This window comes from Cinclus cinclus, chromosome 1 (assembly GCF_963662255.1).
Source record: "Cinclus cinclus chromosome 1, bCinCin1.1, whole genome shotgun sequence".
NCBI lineage: Eukaryota > Metazoa > Chordata > Aves > Passeriformes > Cinclidae > Cinclus > Cinclus cinclus.
The window spans coordinates 59,442,463-59,464,097 of NC_085046.1; the positions used below are offsets into that span (position 1 = coordinate 59,442,463).

The 21,635-nt window shown below is 44.7% G+C and overlaps 1 protein-coding gene across 1 annotated transcript in view; it reads right to left on the reverse strand.

The window, feature by feature from the left end:
- SALL3 (spalt like transcription factor 3) overlaps positions 1–12,018 on the reverse strand; it is a 19,681-nt gene extending 7,663 nt beyond the window's left edge. Inside the window, exon 1 of the mRNA XM_062498621.1 lies at positions 11,706–12,018. Within this exon, the coding sequence (XP_062354605.1) occupies positions 11,706–11,784 (79 nt within the window). The 5' untranslated portion in view covers positions 11,785–12,018. The remainder of the gene's footprint in view (positions 1–11,705) is intronic.
- Positions 12,019–21,635: the final 9,617 nt, after the last annotated feature.

Here is a 21,635-nt window from a genome sequence, read left to right on the forward strand (position 1 = left end):
AAGTGCTGAACCTGTTACACTCTTTGGGTTAAGATCGATCATATATAGCTTTTGCTAGACAATATCAGACTAATCTTTGTGGCAAATGCTTCTGTATAATCTGTCACTTTGTGTTACAGAAATATCACAGAAGATAACATGATTCACCACAGAAAAAGAGCATATTGGCAGCAGGTATCCTAAAGCATATGTTGAAAAACCCAAAGCCTCCCAAAGTGTGTTAAGTGAAAAAGCACTTTACCAAGCTTCCAAATCACATTTTCGGCGTGCGCTTCAGCTCTTGGAAAGTGCAAGCATGCAGAGCACAGACCAGCGAAGCATCCAACACCCAGCACACTTGGCTCTCTCTGGAGTCTTTCTGAACTAAGACAACTCAAACAAATCCTTATTTACATTACAGATTTACATTTTAAAAGTCAGGATTCTCTGGTCCTTGCTTAGAATCTACAGAGTGCCCTGGTTGATAGTACCGACCCCACACTGAGAGACGTGGTTTCTCCAAAGGCTTTCACTGGGAACATTTGCCAGTGCTTACTTCCAAGCATTGGCTGGCTGGGAAACAGTTGTGTGTTGTTGTTATGATGCTGCTGCTGCTGCTGATTATTATTATTATTACAACTACTACTTCCAATATTGCTACTAAGTGATTGCAAAGGAGGATTAATTCTTGAATAAGCAGCTAACTGTGTGGCTCCCCTTCCAGCTTTTATCTATATATCGGTATTCTTTTCTTTAAGGAGATCTTTTCTCTAAACAAACCTTGCACAAAAGGTTTCAGTAATTAGTGATGGATTCAGGCAATATAGCCATTCAAATATGGTTGTCCTCTGATCTAGAATGAGCTGATCAAACACCAGCAAGCTAATTATTTCAGACACTGTATAGTAATCACTAAACCCAAATGTGAAAGTTTACAACTAAAACAGGTATTATTTTATGCGTTGGAAGACAGTCTCATGTTCTCCATGTATCAAAGTTAGTATGTATAACACGTAAGCTTTCCAAGGCAACCTTACCTACTGGTGCCAACTGCCAGGAGGTGTCTATGTGGACCTGTTCAGCATTTCAAAATAATGAGCAGGCTAGTGTACTTGTTCTCAAACTCAAAGAAACAGCAGTTTGTGTTTGAAATATAATTTGTGAAAAAGCACATGAGGAATGCAGCAGTATAGCTATTTCTTGTATAGTCAGTGCCCAGCTCTGCTCTCAATTAAATAAATGGCTAGTTTTGTGCTGTCTCAGGGAGACTAGGCTCCTGCCTGTACTAAGTGGGGGCCTACAGCTCTGTTTTGTATTTCCCCTTCCCCCAACTCCCATACCATAAAAATACTGAAAATACTTTTCAAACCCAAGTTCATTCACCTCATCATCTATCTGCCTTGAAACAGTCAAAGACTCCTTTAGAAAAATATTTCAAATAATGCCGAAGAGTTGCTAGGGGTTTTCTTTACAAGTTCAACCCTTCCCCCAGTTCAACCTCAAACTAGACATATTATGAATCTCACCACAGTACTTTCCATTTAGAAAAAATGGAATAAATTATTCTGGCTTTAAAAAAAAAAATCAAACAAATCTCACTCAAAGCTTCACTTCCTTGTACAGGCAGGCAAGCAGGTGACACAAAGTGTGAAACTAAATTCTGTTTTGCCACGGGTGATGGTACTTTCCTGCATAGCATGCTGAGGCTGCTAAGATGCTTCACAGAATGACAGTCTGTGGTCTCAATCCAGCAAGTCCTACTCAAATGAGTAGCCTTTATTCACACCTGAAACAGTGCTGCATTTAATAGGATTGAAAGAATACAAACTAGCCATGCAAACAAGCAAGTCCAAGAGTAAAACAAGAAAGACTAAAAATAACAACTGATAAATATTTTGCAGTATATACCCATACTGGATAAATGGACATTGCCTCCATAACTCACAAATGAAATTTCTAACATCCCTTTCAGTAGTACTTACTGATATGAAAGCACTAGGGCACTGTATTTGCTGTCGCTTTTGAAACCTAAGTCCTCACTGAATTCAACAGGAAGTAAAGCTTAAAAGCTTTTTACATGAAAGGCTGTTTTTGATTCTTTGTTAAAATTCAGTCGCTTTGTGAATGACAGAAATCTATACCAAAATGTAATAATTAATTCAGAATATCAAAAATGTTAAATGCTAAAATACTAAGACACAAATTAATTTTGTTTTTTTAATAACAGAATGTGTCTATTGCAGAAAAACATGGCATTTTTCTGAATTTATTTATGCTTTATAGCGTATTTTTATTTTCTGATGTATTACAAAGTGATTGAGTCCATTAGGCAGTGAAGAACTTAATCTTTTTTCTTTAGATTTTCCTGAAGAGAAACAGTAATTTTTGTTATTACAGTGAGGATGTGATACAGTAAAAATTTCCAAGGATGTCGGCGGAATTGAATGAGCGCTTTCTTAATCTTACGGACATGGGTTGAATTTTGCAGTTCTTAGTTACACAAAAGGTGTTGAATGGGAGTTTTGTCAAGCAGTCAAGATCTCAGCCACTAATAACCTCTCAGTTATTTTCTTTTTCTCATTAGCAGTCTAACAGCTAACAGACTAACCTGAAGCGGCTACAGGATGCAAGATGAATTATAGCACATCAAGCTTCCCGTATGGAAACAGGTGAAAAATCTCAGGCACAATCTCTCAGATGGTATTCAAGACAAGCTCCTGAGCAGGTACCAGCCCAAGGAGCCCCAGTGGCTCCAGCAGTGCTGGCACTTTGCACCACCAGGGTCTGGCCCTAAAATTAGCCCATAGAAATTCAAACGCAGGCGTTTTGAGGAAGGCACTTTGGGGTTGTGATACCTGAAGCCATTCAGGTGCTCTGGTGACTCAGAGAGGGGCGTACAAGGGGTCGATGCCAGGAGGCTTTGCTCTGTGCCCCTAACTAAGTGTACCCACCAAACACTTTCCAGGCAGGAGCTAAGAGGATGGTGTCGGCCGGATTCCTCAGTGCCCAGGGGGAAAGGAGACGGCTCAAAGGGTGCCGTGGGTCCTTTAGTCACCACTGGGAAATGTGCAGTCGAGAAAAAAATTGTCACTTCTGGTTACACACACACACACACACACACACACACACACACACACACAGGGTTTGTAAACCTGGCTTTACTAGTTCTAAATTTTTATTGCCAGCATAGATCTTTCCTCTCTTTGAGAGATGAGAGCTTTTTGCATGATATGAAGGGAAAATATAAGGAATGGGTGCTTCAAAAGTGTTGCTATCTACTTTTGTGAAACAGACTGAAATCAAGCATCACATACTAGTCAGGTTAATTCTTAAGATGTATGCTGCTTGATAAATATCCCCTTTCTTAGGACTAACTGCTTCCAATCTGGAAAAAGCCCCAACCAAATACTGTGTTTAATTTTTGGTTGCGAATCTAGGCTTGCAAATATTTTAAATTGCTGATACCTTCCTGAAGCATTCAAACAAAACTGACTTGTAAAGGAATTCAACAAATGTGGGAGTAAAATATTTTCTGAAGCTTTTTAGACTATACACAATAATACAAATGAAACCATGAAAGAGTGTTGTATAAATTGCTATTTTTTCTATGTTCAGAACTCTATAATTGAGGGTTAATTAATATTTTCTAATTGTAATAATTTCTTTCAGGAAAATAAAAAAAAAACACTGTGAAGCAGTGTAGAAACTGTGAAGAAATTTCAGAAAAAATTGCATACGTTAGCATCAGCTTAAGGTAAAGTCTGTTAACTATGAAGACAGATGTATAAAATGCTCTCACATGCAAATCCGATAATAATTTCAAAGTGCAGATCACAGCATTTTATATATTTAAACAAGCATTATTATAAACAAAACTCTGAGCCTAGTGCACTGATACAGGACAACTACTTACTACTCCTATCATCAGAATACTTATTTTTGCCCAAGCTCAGATTCAATAAAGTAATAACGTATACTAAAGAAGCCCAAAAATTTGATTTAAAATGATATTAATTTGGAAACAGTAACCTTGTAGCAACATATTGATCCTGGAGAAGAACAGTACTACTTTTTCCTTAGCTCTATCATCTCTTACAATTGCCGGAGCTGTTAAAGAAAGTTTTCTTAAATTGTTGGAACACGTTTATTTTCTTGCAAATTAATTCTTTTTAACTCTTTATGATTGCTTTGAATCCCATAAAGAAAGATGAATTATCACATACTGAGCCCAAGCTGTGAAACAGGAGGAGACAAATAGAGACCCCTGCTGTGTTTAACAATGTAGAAGAAATTCCAGACTCAAAAGAAAAATTTTCTGTCCTTTTTCTCAGCCCACAAAAGCTGTTAGTATGGATTTGAACAGTGGAGGGCACTCTTGCTATGCAGAACCCCTTGCTGACCTGGCACGCACGATTTGATCTATTCAGTAGCCTGAATCTCAGAATTTGTTAAGTAACAGCCACCTGTGGCACAGGCACTAACTGTACTCTGGTTAAAACATTTGCAGTTTCTAATCTGAGCAGCGAAGCACTTCACCGAATCAAACACTGGCGCCTTTCTCTGTGGACGCAGATGTGGAACAGATGCAAGCCTCACAAATTGTTTGCAATATCTGTGCAAGATATCATATTAAATAAGACCTGTACTATGTTTTTCAAAGTCATATAAACAGCTACTCGGTTGGCTTTTGTGGCACAGGTACAATAATTTCAGGTTGGGCAGAATTCGCGTATGGGTAATGCGGGTGTCTGTGGGAGCTAAGTTTATTTGGAATGCATTGAGTTTTATTTGGAATCCTTAAAAAAAATGAGATGTAGGTAAATGCTTCTAAGGCAAGTGACATAGGAAAAAAAAAAAAGATTAAAAAAAACCCCACCAAACCAAAACAAATAAACTAGAAGAAATAGGGAGAACCATAAAAAATCTGCATCACTTTCCTTGAAAAGTGCATAATTAACTATATATTAAACTACACAACTCTTAACACCCTGCACGAATTAATGAAGCCAATCACTTTCTGAACAAACACAGAAAGGAGGGCAAATTTGGTTTTGGAGGCTTGCAAGATAAGGAGCCGATGTGGGGACCAAATCCTGCATCTCCTAAGTATCTCAGCACTGAACTTACTAGTTCTGGGCTCCTTTGAGTAAAATTGCTCACAACCAGGAGTGCTTGAAAGAGCAAACCTGGAATGGTTCAATGCCAGCTGTGCAGCTTAGTCATTTTGGTATTTCACCACTCCAGATACTGCATTATCACCCAGGATAGCAAAGCCATAACCATCTAGACAGATTCTTTGCTTTTATAATTTCCAGCTTTGGGGACATTAGTGAATCAACAAATTCATAAATGAAAGCTATCGAATGGCACCAGGAGAAGGGGTCTCCTGAAACACTGAATGACGAGTTGGTTTTGATTATCTGGGACAAAAATACAGCAGCACCTGCAGGGTTAATTAAGCAGCTCAAGATGCTGGGTTTCACAAAAGGAAACCTTTTTCCTACATTAAGGACGGTAAACACTGGTGCTGAACTAGATGGGCATTTGATAAGCTGTGCAGCATGTAGCAAACTCCGAGGGATCTCTAGTTAACACTCAAATTCAGTGTTAACACTTAACAGAACAGTGGTAAGCCGCGCTGCCAAGGTCAACTGCACAGATGTACTAATTGTATTATGAGCTTGACATCTAGTGGCCACCCCTGGCAGGGCAAAACAGGCAAAGGTTAAATCAGCAAGCCTTGTCAAAGCGCTTCTAACTACCCACCCTCAGGGAGAGGAGACCTGGGGAAGCTTTCTGGCGCTCCGCGGTCCCACCTTCTGGCCGGCATTCCCCGGCGGAGCTCCCGCGGCGCGACCCAGCCGAGCAGCGCCCACCTGCGCCCCCGCTGCAGGGCTCAGCAGCCTGCCCGAGCCTTCGCTGAGCCTGCATCCAAAGTTAGGAAAGGTTTTTCTGGGCTTCTTTTGCAACCAGCGACAGCTCGCCTTTTTTTTTTTTTTTTTTTTTTTTTTTGAGGAGGAGGAGGAGGAGGGAGAGTGGTGAAACTGGGGAGGATACGCGCCACTCGAGCCAGCGCTAGAAAGCGGCAATAAGAATTTCAGAAGGGCTTTTTGTAAAGATTTAGGTTATGCTACAATAATAAATATTGTTCGAATATGCTCACTTTTTGCATCCTAAATATAGCAAGGAAATAGTAAAGCTCCCTGTCTTTAATCCTCTATCTTTTCACTTTTTAGCTCAAAAGAAACACACTTTTCAAACGTGTTGCATTATGGTTTTCTATCAGCCTTACAAACATCTGTCCTTCAGGCTTTCATGGTTTTGAAGGGTATTTCCTTGAAAAGAAGAAATGTTCTTTAGGTCTAACAGCACTATAACAGAACCACCTCCGAACAGCACATTTTGGTCTAAATTCCCTTCTTTGAATCAATGGAGAACCTTCACTACATTTAGTGGGAAATTTTAAGAGTGCAAAGGAAACAAGATTGACATTGATATATAAAATTCAATATTAATGTAATGCTAGAACTAGATTTACTGGTGCTTCCTCTGTAAAAAAAAATGCAGACAATTACTCTCATTTTACAAATACGATATAATAAAATAAATTATTTTTATATGCTTTATTGCAGAAACTGTGTCAGTACTTAACTATTTTAATGTCATGCCTGACCTGGTTTATTATCAGCAAAAGTGATTGACTCATGCCCTGGCTGCTGGATAGTCAACCGATATGCTTGTCTATGTTTGGCAGACAACAAATCAAATGAAGGAGAGATATCAGGAAAATCTTCCCAGGACTCAGTCCATTTTTCAGATGGCACTAATACTCTTTATTAATTAGTTTATTTTTGCTGTTTTTTCTAATGCCACATGTTTTTTTGAATTGTAGCTTTTCCTCTATCTTAATCAAGGAAAAGTAATTTTCAACAGCTAGATATATGCATATTAATAGCTTAATTACACAAAATTTAAACTATCACCTTTCAAAATTTCCTCCTTCTCACTCTGGAAGAAGTGCCTTAATGACTACCTCAGGAGATGGTAGGACTTCAAGACCAGTATCACCAGATAAAATCTGACCCAGTTTTGTCTACTTCCATTGTTATACATACATCAGCAAATTGGCTGATGGCTGTAGTTTCTTTATTATTCCAAATATTTTTATATGGCTAACACAATTCAGTGCAGAGTATTTTTTACATTATACAAACACAAATGTTACGTAGTTCGAACATAATTGGCAAAAGTATTTAAATAAAGTTTCAATTAGCATTTCTAATCAAGGGGACAATTTATAGCAATATTAATTTGGCCTTTATTTTTCAAATCAAAAAGCCTTCTCCTACACTTGCCTCAGAAAAAATATTTGCAAAAATCACCTAAGTTTTACATTTACTGACAGCTGCTTGTGACTTCTCAAGTTTGAAATGCAACAGTGTCTAAGCAATAGAGAACAACCTCGATTTCATACAGAGGAATGTCCCCCCAAAATGCGTTTTAACCCTCGCTATACGCAGATGGAGTGACCACCCTCGCATGAGGCTGCCTGTTACCTACTGAACTGTGTCTTTGCTGTAGCTCAGCCTGTGTGTCTCTGTACATACTCCAGACGAATACTAAGTGCAGCCACCAAACTGCCCAAAACTGCACAGCCTAGTTGCACTTTACCAAGATGGAACAGATCAATTAATTTAGACTATGTTGCATGTATTGAAGAGTGGGAGAAAAAAGAGGTCAAATACTTTTTAAAATGACTGCAAAAGGCACATTAGAAAACTCTCTTTACACAGTTCCACCTTCCACCTCAGGCTAAACAATGATCTATCTTTGCCAGAAACTTCACATGCAGAAGCCCAAAGCACCATTTGTCATCACTCTTACCAGAACTTCACTTGCACATTCTAAGAACCCCTCTTCAGCACTAAAAAAACCCAGCCAAACAAACAAAAATACAAATCAAACCCCAACCAAAATAATAAAACCCAAACAAAACCCCCACAAACAAACAAAACACTTTCTGTTACCCCTACCTTGAAAATACAAATGCTATGTCCATGGTTTAATTTTAAAATTAATTTGGGTTGAAGCATGTTTATTGTATCTACAATTCTGATTAATTTGTAATCTGTTGAATTAGGCAAGTGTATCAGAAATGTAATTCCAGCTATTACAATGCATTACATTTACTGAGAAACTGAGATTATTGTATTCTACAGGCAGCCATCTGAGTCCTGCTGGTGCTGTTTTTAGATGATTTCCAGCATATCTTCTCATTTAGCAACCTCAAATTGTGGGGTTTTTAATATGTATTTTTATTCACTCTTTTACACTGCAATTACTCAAGAAATATATCCTTATCAGCTGTTTGTTAATATTTCTTTTCGAAATTATTTAAAAATAGTTTTTTTAGCCTTTCACTTTTGGCGATTAATTTCAAACGAGTTTGAGGGTATAGCTGTAGCTGATGACATACTAATTATCTTCAGATTTCGAACAGTTTCTCACCAGCATGACGATTTTCTGTTTAAATGCAGTTGTGTTATGCTGTAGCCCAAACTGGCTATAAAATTATTTGTTTAGATGCTAAAACTTTTGTGATAACGTTAGCATGAAAGTTCTGCTGTGACCAGTCAACTTAAAACCTGGCCTAATGTTTGTCTTCCATCCTGCAACCCAAACTTCCAGGTTTCTCTCTGTTGCTATGACTGTCCCTTCACTGTGAGGATTACATTTATGGAACATTCATTTTTAAATGCTTCATTTTACAAAATCTATTTTGAGGTGATATTAAAAGTGATGTCATTAAATAAATAATAAGCTTAATTTGCTTAGTCTTGTGTAAACTCCTTTGGAGATGAGCAAAACGAGTGAAAAGGCTACACATATGAAATAATACTGCTTAAACAGTTTGCTTTCTTAAAATGACAAATACTCGTGCACTGTGCAAACTATTTTTGGCCTGTTGCAAAATATACTCAGGAACTGTAGCAATATCTTGATCACAGCTGTGAACAGAAATGAAGAACGCGGACTTGACAAAAAGTGTTTTAATTCACGAGATTTGGAACTCTCACTATATCTGGCCTATAAAATTGCTTTCAAGTATGGCAATCGTTAGGCTTCCTAATATAATGTGGAAATGATTTACATTACACTAATGTGCACTAGATAGCCCTCTGCTCCTGTAGCCTGTCTCCACCTTGTTCACATTTCTCAAACGAAAGTGCAAACCCAACTACAGCTTGTTAATTGTTAACTATCAAGAGTTTCACTCTATTAATTAAAATATGTTTTAATAAAAGGAAACATACCACATTTTGATAACAGCCTTCTAAGGCTGAAAAGTATTTTTACATTGTTGCATTTTAAGGCTGCTGTGAAAGCCGATTTTGTGCTATTCAGGGACCACAATAATAACGCTTTAAAATTCCTCACTGGGATGCAATGTAGTCCTTTTGATGGAAAGACTGTCTTTCTCATTCGGCAGAAATAAATCCATTCATTTGATCATGTAGTCATTGAGGGCAATACAAAACAAACCAAGTGTGAGAAATTCTATGTGATGAAGTAAACAAAACAAAACCCCCCCAAAAAAGGGGGAAAAAAAAAAACATTTCCATGACAAAAAGATTCTTTGTCCTTAATCTACCCACCATATGCAAGCGTTTCTTTTTAGCATATCTCTTGTTCTAATCTCGGGTGACATGGCTACGTAGATAAGATTCACAAAACAAAACAAAAACCTAGTTTAACAATTTTTTTTTTCAATTTATTAACTCACCAGGAGTGTCACAATGAAGTAGTGGGGTTTTATTTTCCTGTATTGAAATGGATTCAGAGCATGTAAAAGTTTATAATGCTAATGATAAATTCTTAGACCTAGAGTGCAACCCAACAGAAATGGGCTCAACAAATCTTCCTTTCATAATAAAATACTAATTCTTATCTGCTTGTCCGATATTATTTTACACGACCACAGCTTCCTAAGGAAAAAAAATATGAAAATGCACTCCTTTGCTCCTCCACTGTGACAGAAGGAAGCATTTCTCTGTGTGCCTGTTATTGTCAACACCAAAATGGGTTTTCCTGGACCAGTGGCAGGAGCCCCCTTAGCAGCTCTGGACAGTGTGAGACTTGCTCCCTGCCTCCCCGAACACCCTGGGCAGGAGCAGGAGGCTTAACAATTTGCCAGTCTGACAGATGTTTTAACCTGATGAAGTGGATTCACGCTGCCTTAAGCTTCAGGGCTATAAAGTTCAGATACAATGGTCAAAATCCTTCTCAGGCTTCAACTTTGCTGCGTTTCTCTCATCACCGACGCAACTTAGGAGTAATTAGAGTTTTAAAGCAGGAAAATTACTTTTTTGTTTTCCTTTTCGAAAGGAGAGGGAGAGGAGATAATATAGTGGAGTAAGGGCCTACACAGAAAGCCGAAAACATTGGGGATCCCGCTTGGTTATGAAAGAAACTAAGAAAGCAGTGGGCTCTATGCAAAGACGAAAAGAAAAACTTTCAAGTGGAAGCACTCAACTTAGTCCAGGAGAAGAGAGCGTGGGCTGCGGTGCGCCTTTGCATACTGCAGTGCCAGGGACTAGGAAGGAAATTAAAACTAATTAAAAAAAAGGGGGGGGGGGGGGGGGAGAAAAAGGAAGAAGGAAGAAAACCCCGCGGCCCTTTTCCCGAAAAGAAAATTACAGCAAAGTGGAAATAAAGGAGGATTCCAGTTCAAATCTCTCCAGCTTTGGACACTTGTTCACTAGCAGCCTGGAAGCCCAGACGCATAAAAGCAAGTGTGGTTGTGCCTGCGTGTGGGGAGGAAGCGAGGAATGGCGGATGGGCGAGAAAATAACCCTTCCTCACTGCCTACAGCCGGCGCGACAGGGGCTGGTGGCGGTGGTGGCACTCCGTGTCACCTACCACTGATAATAATTACAGTCGCAGCAGAGCCAGGAGGCGAAAGGAGGAAGGCAGCGCATGGGGGAAGGCTAAAAGCTCGAAAATAATGAAAGCAACTCCGCTGGCCCCGCTCACCCGAGCGGCCCTGCCCGCTCCCGCCACGGTCCCCCCCTGTCCCCCGGGGCGAACGGGGGGAGCGGCCGGGGCAGCCCTGGCAGCCTGCGCGGGCGACCCGGGGCCACGGGGGCATCCCCAGGCAGCGGCCGCCGCGGGGCTGCCCCGGGGCCCGGCAGCCCACGGGACCTCCCTCGGCCCCGGGCAGGGCATCCCGGCCCCCGCCGCCCCAACTTTCCTGCCGCCGGTGGGGAGAGGGGAACATGGCTTCTGTCCGCTGCGAGCCTCCGCCGGGAGGGAGCGGGAGGGGGAAAAAAGGGGTACCCAATTACACAGAGAGAAGGAGCGCAGCGGAGAGGAGGAGGAGGCAGGCGCTGCTCCGGGGCGCCCGTTCCTGCAGCTGCTCGAGCCCGGGTGAGTGGGGAGGGAGGGCCGAGCCCCGCCGCCGAGCCCAGCCGCGATCAAAGCGCTGGGGAGGCCGGGAGGTTGCTGCTGGGAGGGCTGGTTAAGCAGGGGGTGGGCTGCAGAAACTTGGCTAAACTGCGAACTTCTTAGTTCTGCTGCCTCTTCCCCCGGCTGCTCTAATTCCCATTCTCCCGCTGCAGAGTAATTGCGCTCCCATGCTCACCATCACCATAAATTCACTTATCTCCATCCGAAACACACTCGCAAAGAGAGAGAGAGAAGGAGAAAGAGGCGCCGGGAGCCCTTACCGTGCTCAGAAACTACCTCTGCTTGCAGCTCTTCGTCCGATTTGAGATGCTGGGGTTTCGCTTGCTTCCGACGAGACATGCTGCTAACTGAGCCGTCTTGACTCTGCTTTTTGCAGAGGCATCAGCGACGTGGAGGTGGCAAGGAGCGGGGAAGGAATTGGGAACGAAGGAAGGGGGGTTGGGGGCTAGAAATAACTGTTCACAAATAAAAGTGGAGTTGCAAAACAAACCAAACGAACAACAGAAAAGGCAACCAACACCCCGGGGGAAAGAAGAAAAAAAAAAAAAAAAAAAAAAAAAAAAAAAAAAAAAAAAAAAGGCAAAGCTAACCAGCCAGCCAAACTGGGAGTGAGTGAGTGAGTGCGCGGGTGAGCGGTGAGCGAGCGGGGGATGAGCCGGGCGGGGTGTGCGCGGGGCGGCGGGGTGTGCGTGGGGCGGCTGCGCGCAGCGCGCATGGGGCTCAGTAATTATGATTGTGAATAATGCATGGCGATTAATGGTGCTGGGGGCGAGCGCGGATTGGCGCGGCTCCAGCGGACTCAGGCTGCATATGTAAATGAAGGACGGGGCTCCGCAATTAGCCGCTTCGCTCCGCCAAATGATGCGTCTCCCCGGCACCGGCAGCGCCGCCTGCGAGAGGCACCGACCGCGTCGGTGGCGGCGGCACCGGCGGCAGCAGCGGCGGCAGCAGCGAAGCACACACGCACCACGCAGGAGGGAATCTGTTTTGCACACACTTTACACAACATATGTGCAAGGTTCACTTGTTGGGAAAGGTCACGATCTTCGCTTTTCTGTCTGTCGTGCTTTCTTTCCCCCCAGTCTCTCAGTTTCTTTCGCTCTGCTTTCTGCTCTGTTTTTTGTTGTTGTTGTTGTTGTTTTGGGTTTTTTTCTATTTTTTTTTCCCTTTGCTTTCTTCACATCAGTCTGCGTCCTCTGCTCTCTCGGTCTCTCTTTCCCCAGAAGTAGAGCTGCAAAGCATCTGATTTCTGTGTGTGTGTGAGTAATGTCTTCCCAGGAGGAAAAGAAACTTTTGTGTATGCCTTTTCTTTTTCCTTTTCTTTCCGGTGTGCTTTCTTTTTCGGCGTTGTAACTGCTCTTTCGCGTTGGTCTTCACACGCTTCTCTTTAGCTCTTCCTCCATCCTGTCTCCTTTCCCGTCGCTCTTTCTGTTTCCCCTTCCCGGCTGACTTTTGTTCTCTCCGCTCTCCAAAGCGCACGCACGCACACGCAGAAGACCTTGGGCAGTTTTGTCTTTCACCTCTCCCTCCTTCTTCTTTGTCTTGCAGCTTCTTTCTCCAAGCAGAGACTCCCCGTTGGTGGTGGTGGTCACTTCCTGTTGTCCATTGGTAGGAAGTTTTTTTTCTTTCTCTCTCTCTTTCTCAGGTTGTAATGACTTTTTGTGACACTCCTCACCCTTCCGCCCACCCACCCCCCCCGGCTCAGCCGTGTGTCCTGTTAGCTAATGACAGCGGGCTCGCGTGTGCGCCGATGAGCAAGTCCTTGGTCTCCAGCAAGTAGTATGGATCGTCTCCCAGTTTTGGGGGTTGGGGGTGGCTGTTGTTGTTGTCGCCGGGTGATCCCCCCCCTCCCCTGCCTTGCCTTGTTCTCAGCGGCGCCGCCAGCTGCTCCCTGCGCGGCGGCTCCGCCGCTCGCTGCCTCCGCTCCGTGCCGAGGAGCGCTGCGCGCACCGCGGCCGCTCTTGATTTCGGGCAGATAAACTTTCAAGTTTGGGAGCGGAGCGGGTCACACGGCAGCTCCTCCTACTCTCCTCCTCCTCCTCCGCCTCCCGTGCTGCACTGCCGGGGCTGCCGCCGGGGCTGCCCCCAGCCCCGCAGCCGATCCGCTCCCCGCCGCCGCCGAGCCTCCCTCTCCGCACGCACTTTCCCAACAGCGGCTTTTCTCCCAGGCCCCCCCTTTTTTTGGTAAAAGTGGGGAGGGGGGGTGGGGAGAGACTTCCCTCCCCCCCACCCCCCGCTTTCCACCCTTATCGCATTACAAGTTGCCGGGGAGCCGGGCCGAGCCTCCCCCGCCCCGTCCCGCCGACTCGCGTCCCTCCCGCCCCGTCCATCCCCCGGGGAGGCGGGCGGCCCCTCCGCCGCGCAGCGGCTCCGTCTCCCCGGCTGCCGCCACAAGTTGCGGCTTCTCGTGGCCGTCCCTGTCCGCCCTCCCCTCGGCCGGGGCGGGCGCGGAGTGCGGCCAGCTCTCTCCATGGCAGCCAGCCGCCGCTAGGATGTACCCCACCGTCGCCGATCGCCGCGGCACCGCTCCGCGCAGGGGCCCGCAGTGTGCGCGCTGTCCTGTCGCTCGGCTCCGCGCCGCGCTGTGCATGTGTGCTTTCGGGGCTGGGGGGCTCCTTCAGCGGGTCTTGAAATCCCCTCCACCGTTTTTTTTTTTTCCTTCTTTTTTTTTTTTTTTTTAAATATGTTAGTTGCAGCCCAGCCCCGCCGACCCCCGCCCCGTGCCGCGCTCGGCGGAGTGGCCCCGGCGCCGGCCCTGGCAGGGGCGCGGAGTTGCAGCCCACCTTGCCGGCCGCGGGAGGGAGGCGGGCAGTTCCGCGCATGGGGCCGGGGATCAGTGAAAGGGATTTCCTCCTAATACCCCCACCCCAGCCCGTGTAATCCAGCCCTAGTCCTTAAAACACACTAACCCCGGCTTCTTTGGGAGCCTTCTCTGTGTAAACTTTCCCTGCTGATAGCTCCCTTTATCTCGTGAGCTCTGATACCCCGGCTCTGGGCTTTCGGTTTATTCTCCGCTTTTATGTTGGTAGGCAAACCAAATAAAGTTAGAGGCGACAGTTTAGGCCACTCCGGATAGTTTGCTGACACGCACAACATCCGCGACTTCTGTGGGGCAGGAATTCGTTAGAAGCGGGCACGACCCCTCAGGGAAAGAACACTGAAACGCCAGATCGATGGTTTTTTGGTATTAGGCGCATGTACTTTTCTGTCCATCGTTTGGCGAGATGTGTACAGGACACTCCTTGCAATGATTGCCCTCTTCGCAATTAAAAAAACTTATTTACTGCCTGTAAATTCTAGTGCATCTTCTTCCTTTTCTTCTGTCCTTGCTGAAAGTTTGGTCGCACTAAGAGTGTTTCGTTTAAAATACCTGGAGACAACGGTGATGGTTAAAATATGATGCAATTTTATAATATGAAGTGGGAGGAGATGAGCCCATTAATTGAGCATGGTTTCTTTTCCGACAGAAGCTGGGATTTATTGCACTCAGCTCACACGAGTAACACACTGTGCGTGTGTGTGTACGGGCTGCGTTAGACTGTAGGCAGACTGCAGGTGAAAGCGAACATCGGCGGGCGTTCATGCAACCCGCAGCACTGCAGACGTGAGTAGGGAGCTGGAGTTAGGGGTTCCCCTTCAAAAACAGAGAGGGACATTTCCCCCGACTTTTTAAGGTGAGAAGGCTTAACTAGCACTCTCTTTTGGCTGAGATATTTGCCCGGAATGAGTGAGGACGCACTTTCACCTCGCCCAGGCATTTTTCCCCACAATTGCTGTAGTACTTGAAATGTGTCAATTTTCATCTAGTCATCTTTTGAAAAGATTTGTTGCTGTTGCTAGGCAACATCCCCCCACTTCCCCCCCCCCCCACCCCCAATACCCACCCCGCAAAACTTTTGGCATTTTCTATTGCTCGGAGCCTGGTAGCTCCCTCAGCAGCAGACGATTTCTAGGAGAACGTTTTAAAAGTGCGATGCGAGGGGGGAAAAAAAGACAGCTCACTGGCAGCGTTATAAACCCAAAACTTTGTCCTTTGTAAAATTAAAATGATTGAAAATTAATAAGATTTTGCGGAACATGAGAGAATCTTTAAGTGGAAAATTAAATAATCCCGTCTTTAATGTTTAATGAACAATGGAGAACACAACAGGCAAGAAAGGCATAATTACCAGATTTGTATCTCTTGACATTAACATATTCTAGGGTTACAAGTGATACATTTTGTGGTTTTCTTTTCCCTTATGCCGCTCGCCTTCCCACTTTTTTTTTTTTTTTTTTCTGGGAGAAAGAGCCGGCCGCGCTGCGCGGGGGCTGCGGAGCCGGGTGCCGGGCGGCGCGGAGCGGGACGGCCGCTGCCCCCGCCGGAGAAGAGCAGAGGAGCCCCGGCTCCGGCAGGCACCGCCGGCCCCACCGCCGGCGACGGCGCACATCGCCGGGGGAAACTTTCTACACGACCTGAGAGGAAAAACCCTGTCAGCGTTGAGGGCTCGGGAAGCGAGAGGAAAGTTATGAAGTGATAGGGGTCTCCTCCGTCCCCTTCCTCCTCCGTCGATCCCCATCACACCGCAAAGTTTTCCAAGGACCTTTTAATTAATCTTCTTGAGTCGAGGGCGAAACAAAAAAAAAAAAAAAAGTAATGATGCGCTCGCTGAAGTTGTGCTGCGAAAAACACGGTCACTGCAGTTGGGGGGAGCAGGGGGGAGGGGATGGGATCGCTTGGCCGCGTAAATCTCTGCGCACCCGCACAGGTAGGGGCGCGCAGGCGAGCGGAGAGCGCGGTTGCGGGGCTGGCAGCAACGCGCGTTCCGGCTCAAACCGCGCCCGCTCGCTTCCCCCTCGCCGTGACTGCTGGGTCCACCAAAATACTTTACTAGTGATGGGAAACAAAAGTGTTTTTTGCCCCTCCGAAATTAAATCTAATTTGTTAATTGTCTTCTTGTTTTGCGATGTTTCTTTCATTGTCAGAAGCGGCACGTTGTTATTCTGCCTGCTTAATAATGTCATTTATTAATCATTACTCTTTTTTTTTACATTATTGCGTCCCCTAGTTATACATTTGCTTTTTAAAAATCATTATTCGGAGTTCATAAAAACCATCAGAAAGCTTATCTACAAGATTGACTCTACAAAGAGCATATAAGTAGTTCTTTCTCCACTTATGTTTTATGCAAGATTGTTGTTCTTAAACCCATCAAAGTTACCAACGTCTGGATAAGATAGATCTGACGTTTCGTGCAATCTATCTACCGTCTTTTAAAGTTATTATTTTGCTCAGCAACTTTATTCGAAGGGGCATGCAATTATTTGGGCTTTATTTTCTGTCATCTCCTACTCTTCCTGGCAGGCTGAAGTATCGTCTTCCCACCTCCTTTCCGCACCACAACTTTTGTTTGAGGACCCTGGGGTTAAATCCAGCACCATTTTTTTTTTCTGTTTAAAGCTGCAACAACTGACCAGTAATTCGTTCTCGCGTGAGCAAAGATATTACCATACTAATATTATTATTGGTAAGAAGAGGTAATTGATAACACCACCTGCCACTCTGCAGCAATCATGATGATAAATGTTTCCATCAGAGGGAAATCTGTGCTTGGTCTACCACAGCCTAACCCAAACAGCATGTCAAATGTCAATTATAAAGATGTTTCTTTCCTATTACAATTTTTTTTTTTTTTTGTGGAAAGCAACTAGCCCCACCACGAGATTCATAGAACCAGTCTACAGCACATCTATGCCTACATGTTTTGCCTTAAACATTTAAGTTACTTCTCCTTTTATTTAATAGTTGGGTCTTTAATACACCCTTGGGTCTAAATAAACATTGATTCATATACACAAAAGCTTATGTTCAAACGTAGCAAACTCCAATTACCATCTACTTCCGTTCCTTAACCTAACAGCTGATAATTTAACCAAAAATTTATATTACTTCGTGGAACATTTTTAATACCTATCGTTGTGGGGACACTATAAAGACAACACACATTAAAGCTCATACATACATGTCATTCACACATATAGTTGCATAGGTGCTATATATATTAAGCCCCTGTATTTGTGTTGCAACACCTCTGTCAGTACACACTCCAGGAAGTGCGCGTAGGAATGCAGCATGCACGTAAAATTAGTGGGCTCAGCCCCTTTGCAAAAATCTGTATGCTCCTGAAAAATACAAGCGAGATGAATATATACACTTTTATACACTGCAGGCATACGGACAAATAAACGATGCTACCTTGTCCACTAATTCTAGCTACATAAATAGTGTCGGCAGGTATAAAAACTTTCATTGCCTTGGCTACACATATGCTCAGAAGATTATTATTAGTTTGTATTAATAGATGCAGGCCTCAAAAGACGAAATCAGCTATTGATAATTGCAAGAAGTATACAGCAGCTACTGTATCGATCGGCTTGTCCCTTATTCCCCTGGTATAGGAGAGATAAGAAGACACACTCTTTAGTGCAATATAATTTCTTTTGACCTATCTGCTTGCTACAGACTTATGATGAATAGCCAGAGTGGTTAAAGTCCTTTATCACGAAAGTTACCCCTTGATATAATATTGATTCTTTATAACTAGCTCCAAACACAAAAATCAAACTGTCCACTTGACCATCATCATCATCAATATCATCACAAAGGCTCTGGAATAAAGATCAGCACAGGACTGAAAACGCTTTCTATAATCTGCCCCCCTAATCTTTATTTGCTGATGATGAAAAGGAAAGGGTGTGTGTGTGTGTGTGTGTGTGTGTGTGTGTGTGTGTGTGTGTGTGCACGTCGCGGAGGCAGGGGCGAGGGCGAGCAGAACAAGGAATGTCATCTGAACAAATAATAATAAAAGTAACCCTTCTTAGCTTAAGGAAAAGACCGTTCAGCCGCCTTCAAAAGAAACCAAGTGCTGATCACCGAAGTTAATGATCACGCTTCGAAGCCCCGCTCTGCTGAAGGAGGGGATTCAAGTGCGGGAAGGCCCGACGTGATATTATACTGGGGTGCCCCCCCCTCCACCCCGAGCCAAGCGGTCTGCGGTGAATACAGAGAGTTATGTAAGAAGCAATCACGGCACAAGTGGGATCAGGCAGCATTCTCCTTGGCTAGAGACAGGACTAAGAAGTCGTCTTCTCACTTTCTCTCCTTTTGCTGGTCCACGAAGCGATCCATCATTTCTTTTCAAATCACCTTGTGATCCGGTAAAAGAAAAAAAGTCCCACGGGAAAAAAAAAAAAAAAGAAAAAGAAAAAAAGAAAAGGAGCCTAGAAAACGAGCAGCTGATGTTTGGGTTGATGCTTAACGAGCATCTATAGGATGGTGTAGAAAACAAACAAAAAAAAAAACATAATCCACATGTACATTGCCCTAAATTAACGGTATTTTCTTCGCCTTCCCTCTCCATAGTACCAGCATGCTTTTGCTCAGGGTTGCATTAGCACAATCGCCGGTAATTACAAGCGTGTGTACACTGGGAGAATGAAGATTGGGAAGGTGGGAGGTAGGACGTGATTCCCCTTTGGAGCAATCAGGACTGGGAAAGGTTTCAATCCATGCAAACGGTATGTTGATCATATTTAATGGGCTGGTTAGGCTGGCGCACGAGCCGAGGTGCCATTTCAGCGCAAGTTTGCTCTTTTCAGGCGAGAAGGGGAGGCGGGGGGAGGGAAGGAAGGACAGCGATGGAAACGGCCACGGCAGCTGAAGTTGCATTCACTCCGTCCCGCGCCCCAAGGGAGCACAGCTCGGGGGAGAAGGCGCTTCCTTACCACCAGCACCTTTTGTAGGGAACGGGGCGGGGGGGCAGCACCGGGCACATCCCAGCGAGAGGCGGCGGTGCCGAGGGACGAGCGGGGGTAACCGGGGGGTAACCGGGGGGTAACCGGGCCGGGCCCTCTCGGGCCGTGCCCGATCCGCCGCCGCCGAGGAGCGGGCGCTCCCGGAGCGGAACCCGCTGCCGCTGCCGCCCGCCCGGCGCAGACACGGCACGGCGGAGCGGCCCCCGCCCGGCCACTCGATCCGCCGGGGCTGCCGGCTCGGTGACACCCCCGCCGCCCGCCCAGCTGAGCCGCCGCCAACTTCTCCGGAGCAAATTGATTGCTCCCTGTCCTCTTCCCCCGTGCCGTCTCCAGCAGCCTCGGCCCCGGCAGCCGCGGGGGCGCCGCTCCCCCACGGGGCTCTCCCACCCGAGGGAAGGTTCCCACCGGGAGTTCCCACCCACGACTGTGGCCCGGGGAGGGTCGCGGAGGTGGCAGCTGTGACAGCCGGTGGCTTCAACGCTGGGAGCAGCGGCTTCCCCGCTCCCTCCTCCCCGCGGATCGGGGACAGAGCCCCCCGCCCATGAGAGCGACAGCGGCAACAATTGCTGGCATCGTTCTCCCTAACACTCCACACAGGAGGCTTCGTTTGCTCCATCAGCGGCTCATAATTACGGATTTTAAAAACTTTCCTCCTTCCCACTAAGTTCTCAGCATCCCCTCTCTCTGCTCCTCCTCTCCACTGAAAAAATCTGCTGGGTCATTAAAAACAAAAACAAAAAACCAACCAGGATCGCAGGGCGGGGAGGAATAGGAGAAATACCGAGATCTGCTGTGGCCTCAATTGCCGCTCCTCATGAGGGCACACGGACACTCGTCAAGAGTCCTCCTGACGAGTTCACCAGCCCTAGCTGATATCTCGGAATTGCTCACAGACCTTTGCAGTAGATATTGTTTGAGAATGAAATCAGTCAATCAAAATTAAGAAAAATACAGTCTTTTGTCCAGATGATGACATCTGGCCTGAGATTAATTATAAAATGGGCATCACAAGTCCACACAGGTGGATGGAGGGTATTCTTAAGATTACAGTGTTTTTCGAGATAGCAAGAGGCAAGGTTTCTCAGAAGATGCAATCTAATCCAAGGTGGTCTCTTCCTAAAACCAGATGATGACAGAAGGACAAAAATGAAGAAGTGGAAATGGGCATATGCATCACGGCAGTGACTGGTGGGAGTGGGGCAGAAGGGTGCTTTCAGCCTTACACTACTGATACATAGAAATAGTTGATCAAATGGTGATGGACACTGATTTGTTTGGTTGGTTTTTTGTTTGTTTTGTTCAACAGTGCATATCTTTGCTATGACCTAATGATATGTGTGCTATTGAACTTCACAAAAAGCATTCATGATTCCCTTGGCAGGTCTAAGTGTAAGAGTTGATGACTAACAAAAGTAATATAGATTAGAATCAATTCCCCTTATCTGGTGACAAAAAATAACATCATGTCAGCACTGTGTACATCCTAGCATCAAATAACACAATATAATTTGATTAGTTGAATAAATAATCAGCTATATAGGTCACCTACTTGTAAATTAGATTACCCTGCTTGGGTACAGGCAGCACCTGATTAGGAAACAGCTTCTCTCTGTGTCACTCTAGCTTCTCTTTAGAAAGAACGTCTGATATTTTCAAATGCAAGGGCTTTTGAAAATGCCTCTGCAATTTGCAAAATCCTATAGGTATTTTCATGTTTGCATATAACATTTATGCAGTTTGTGCCAATGAGACCACCTTTACTACCAAAGCTAGCTGAGTTGTCCCTGTTTGTCTGAGTATTTGCAAGTTTTAAATGATAGCCCATGTGCTGTGATCTGAAATAAGGATAGCTGAAATACAATCTTTTTGAAAACTAGGTAGCATACATTTCCATAAATGATTTTGGCTAGCCCACTCAGACTGCACACCCATATGACTAACAGGAATGTGAGAAAGAATAAAGTGTTAGATAAGGGAGCATGGAAACATTTAAATTCTGAAGTCCACTCTGAGGAAGATCATCAAATCTCAAGATAAGTATGTTGGCTTTTCAATGTAAACCATTATGTCACACTGCAGAAACAGGAGAAAGCTCTAAGTACTTGTGAAGGCTTTTAAGGGTTGGCATTTCCACTTTTTGTAATATTCTATTGGCCAGAGAGATATCTGAAAAACTTTCTGGTGTTTTATTTCCATAACTTGTGAATTTTTACAAATTAAGTAGGCAACATGCTGGAATATGGTTTATTTTCAGACCATATTGGTGTTAGTTCATGTAGTGTAGCTTGGGTTAGAATCATTCAGAAATATATAGAAATCAGGGGGCGGAAAAAAACGTGCAGCCTATAATGAATTCTTGCTAAAGTGGCACTATTAAAAAGGAAGAAAAAGGAGAG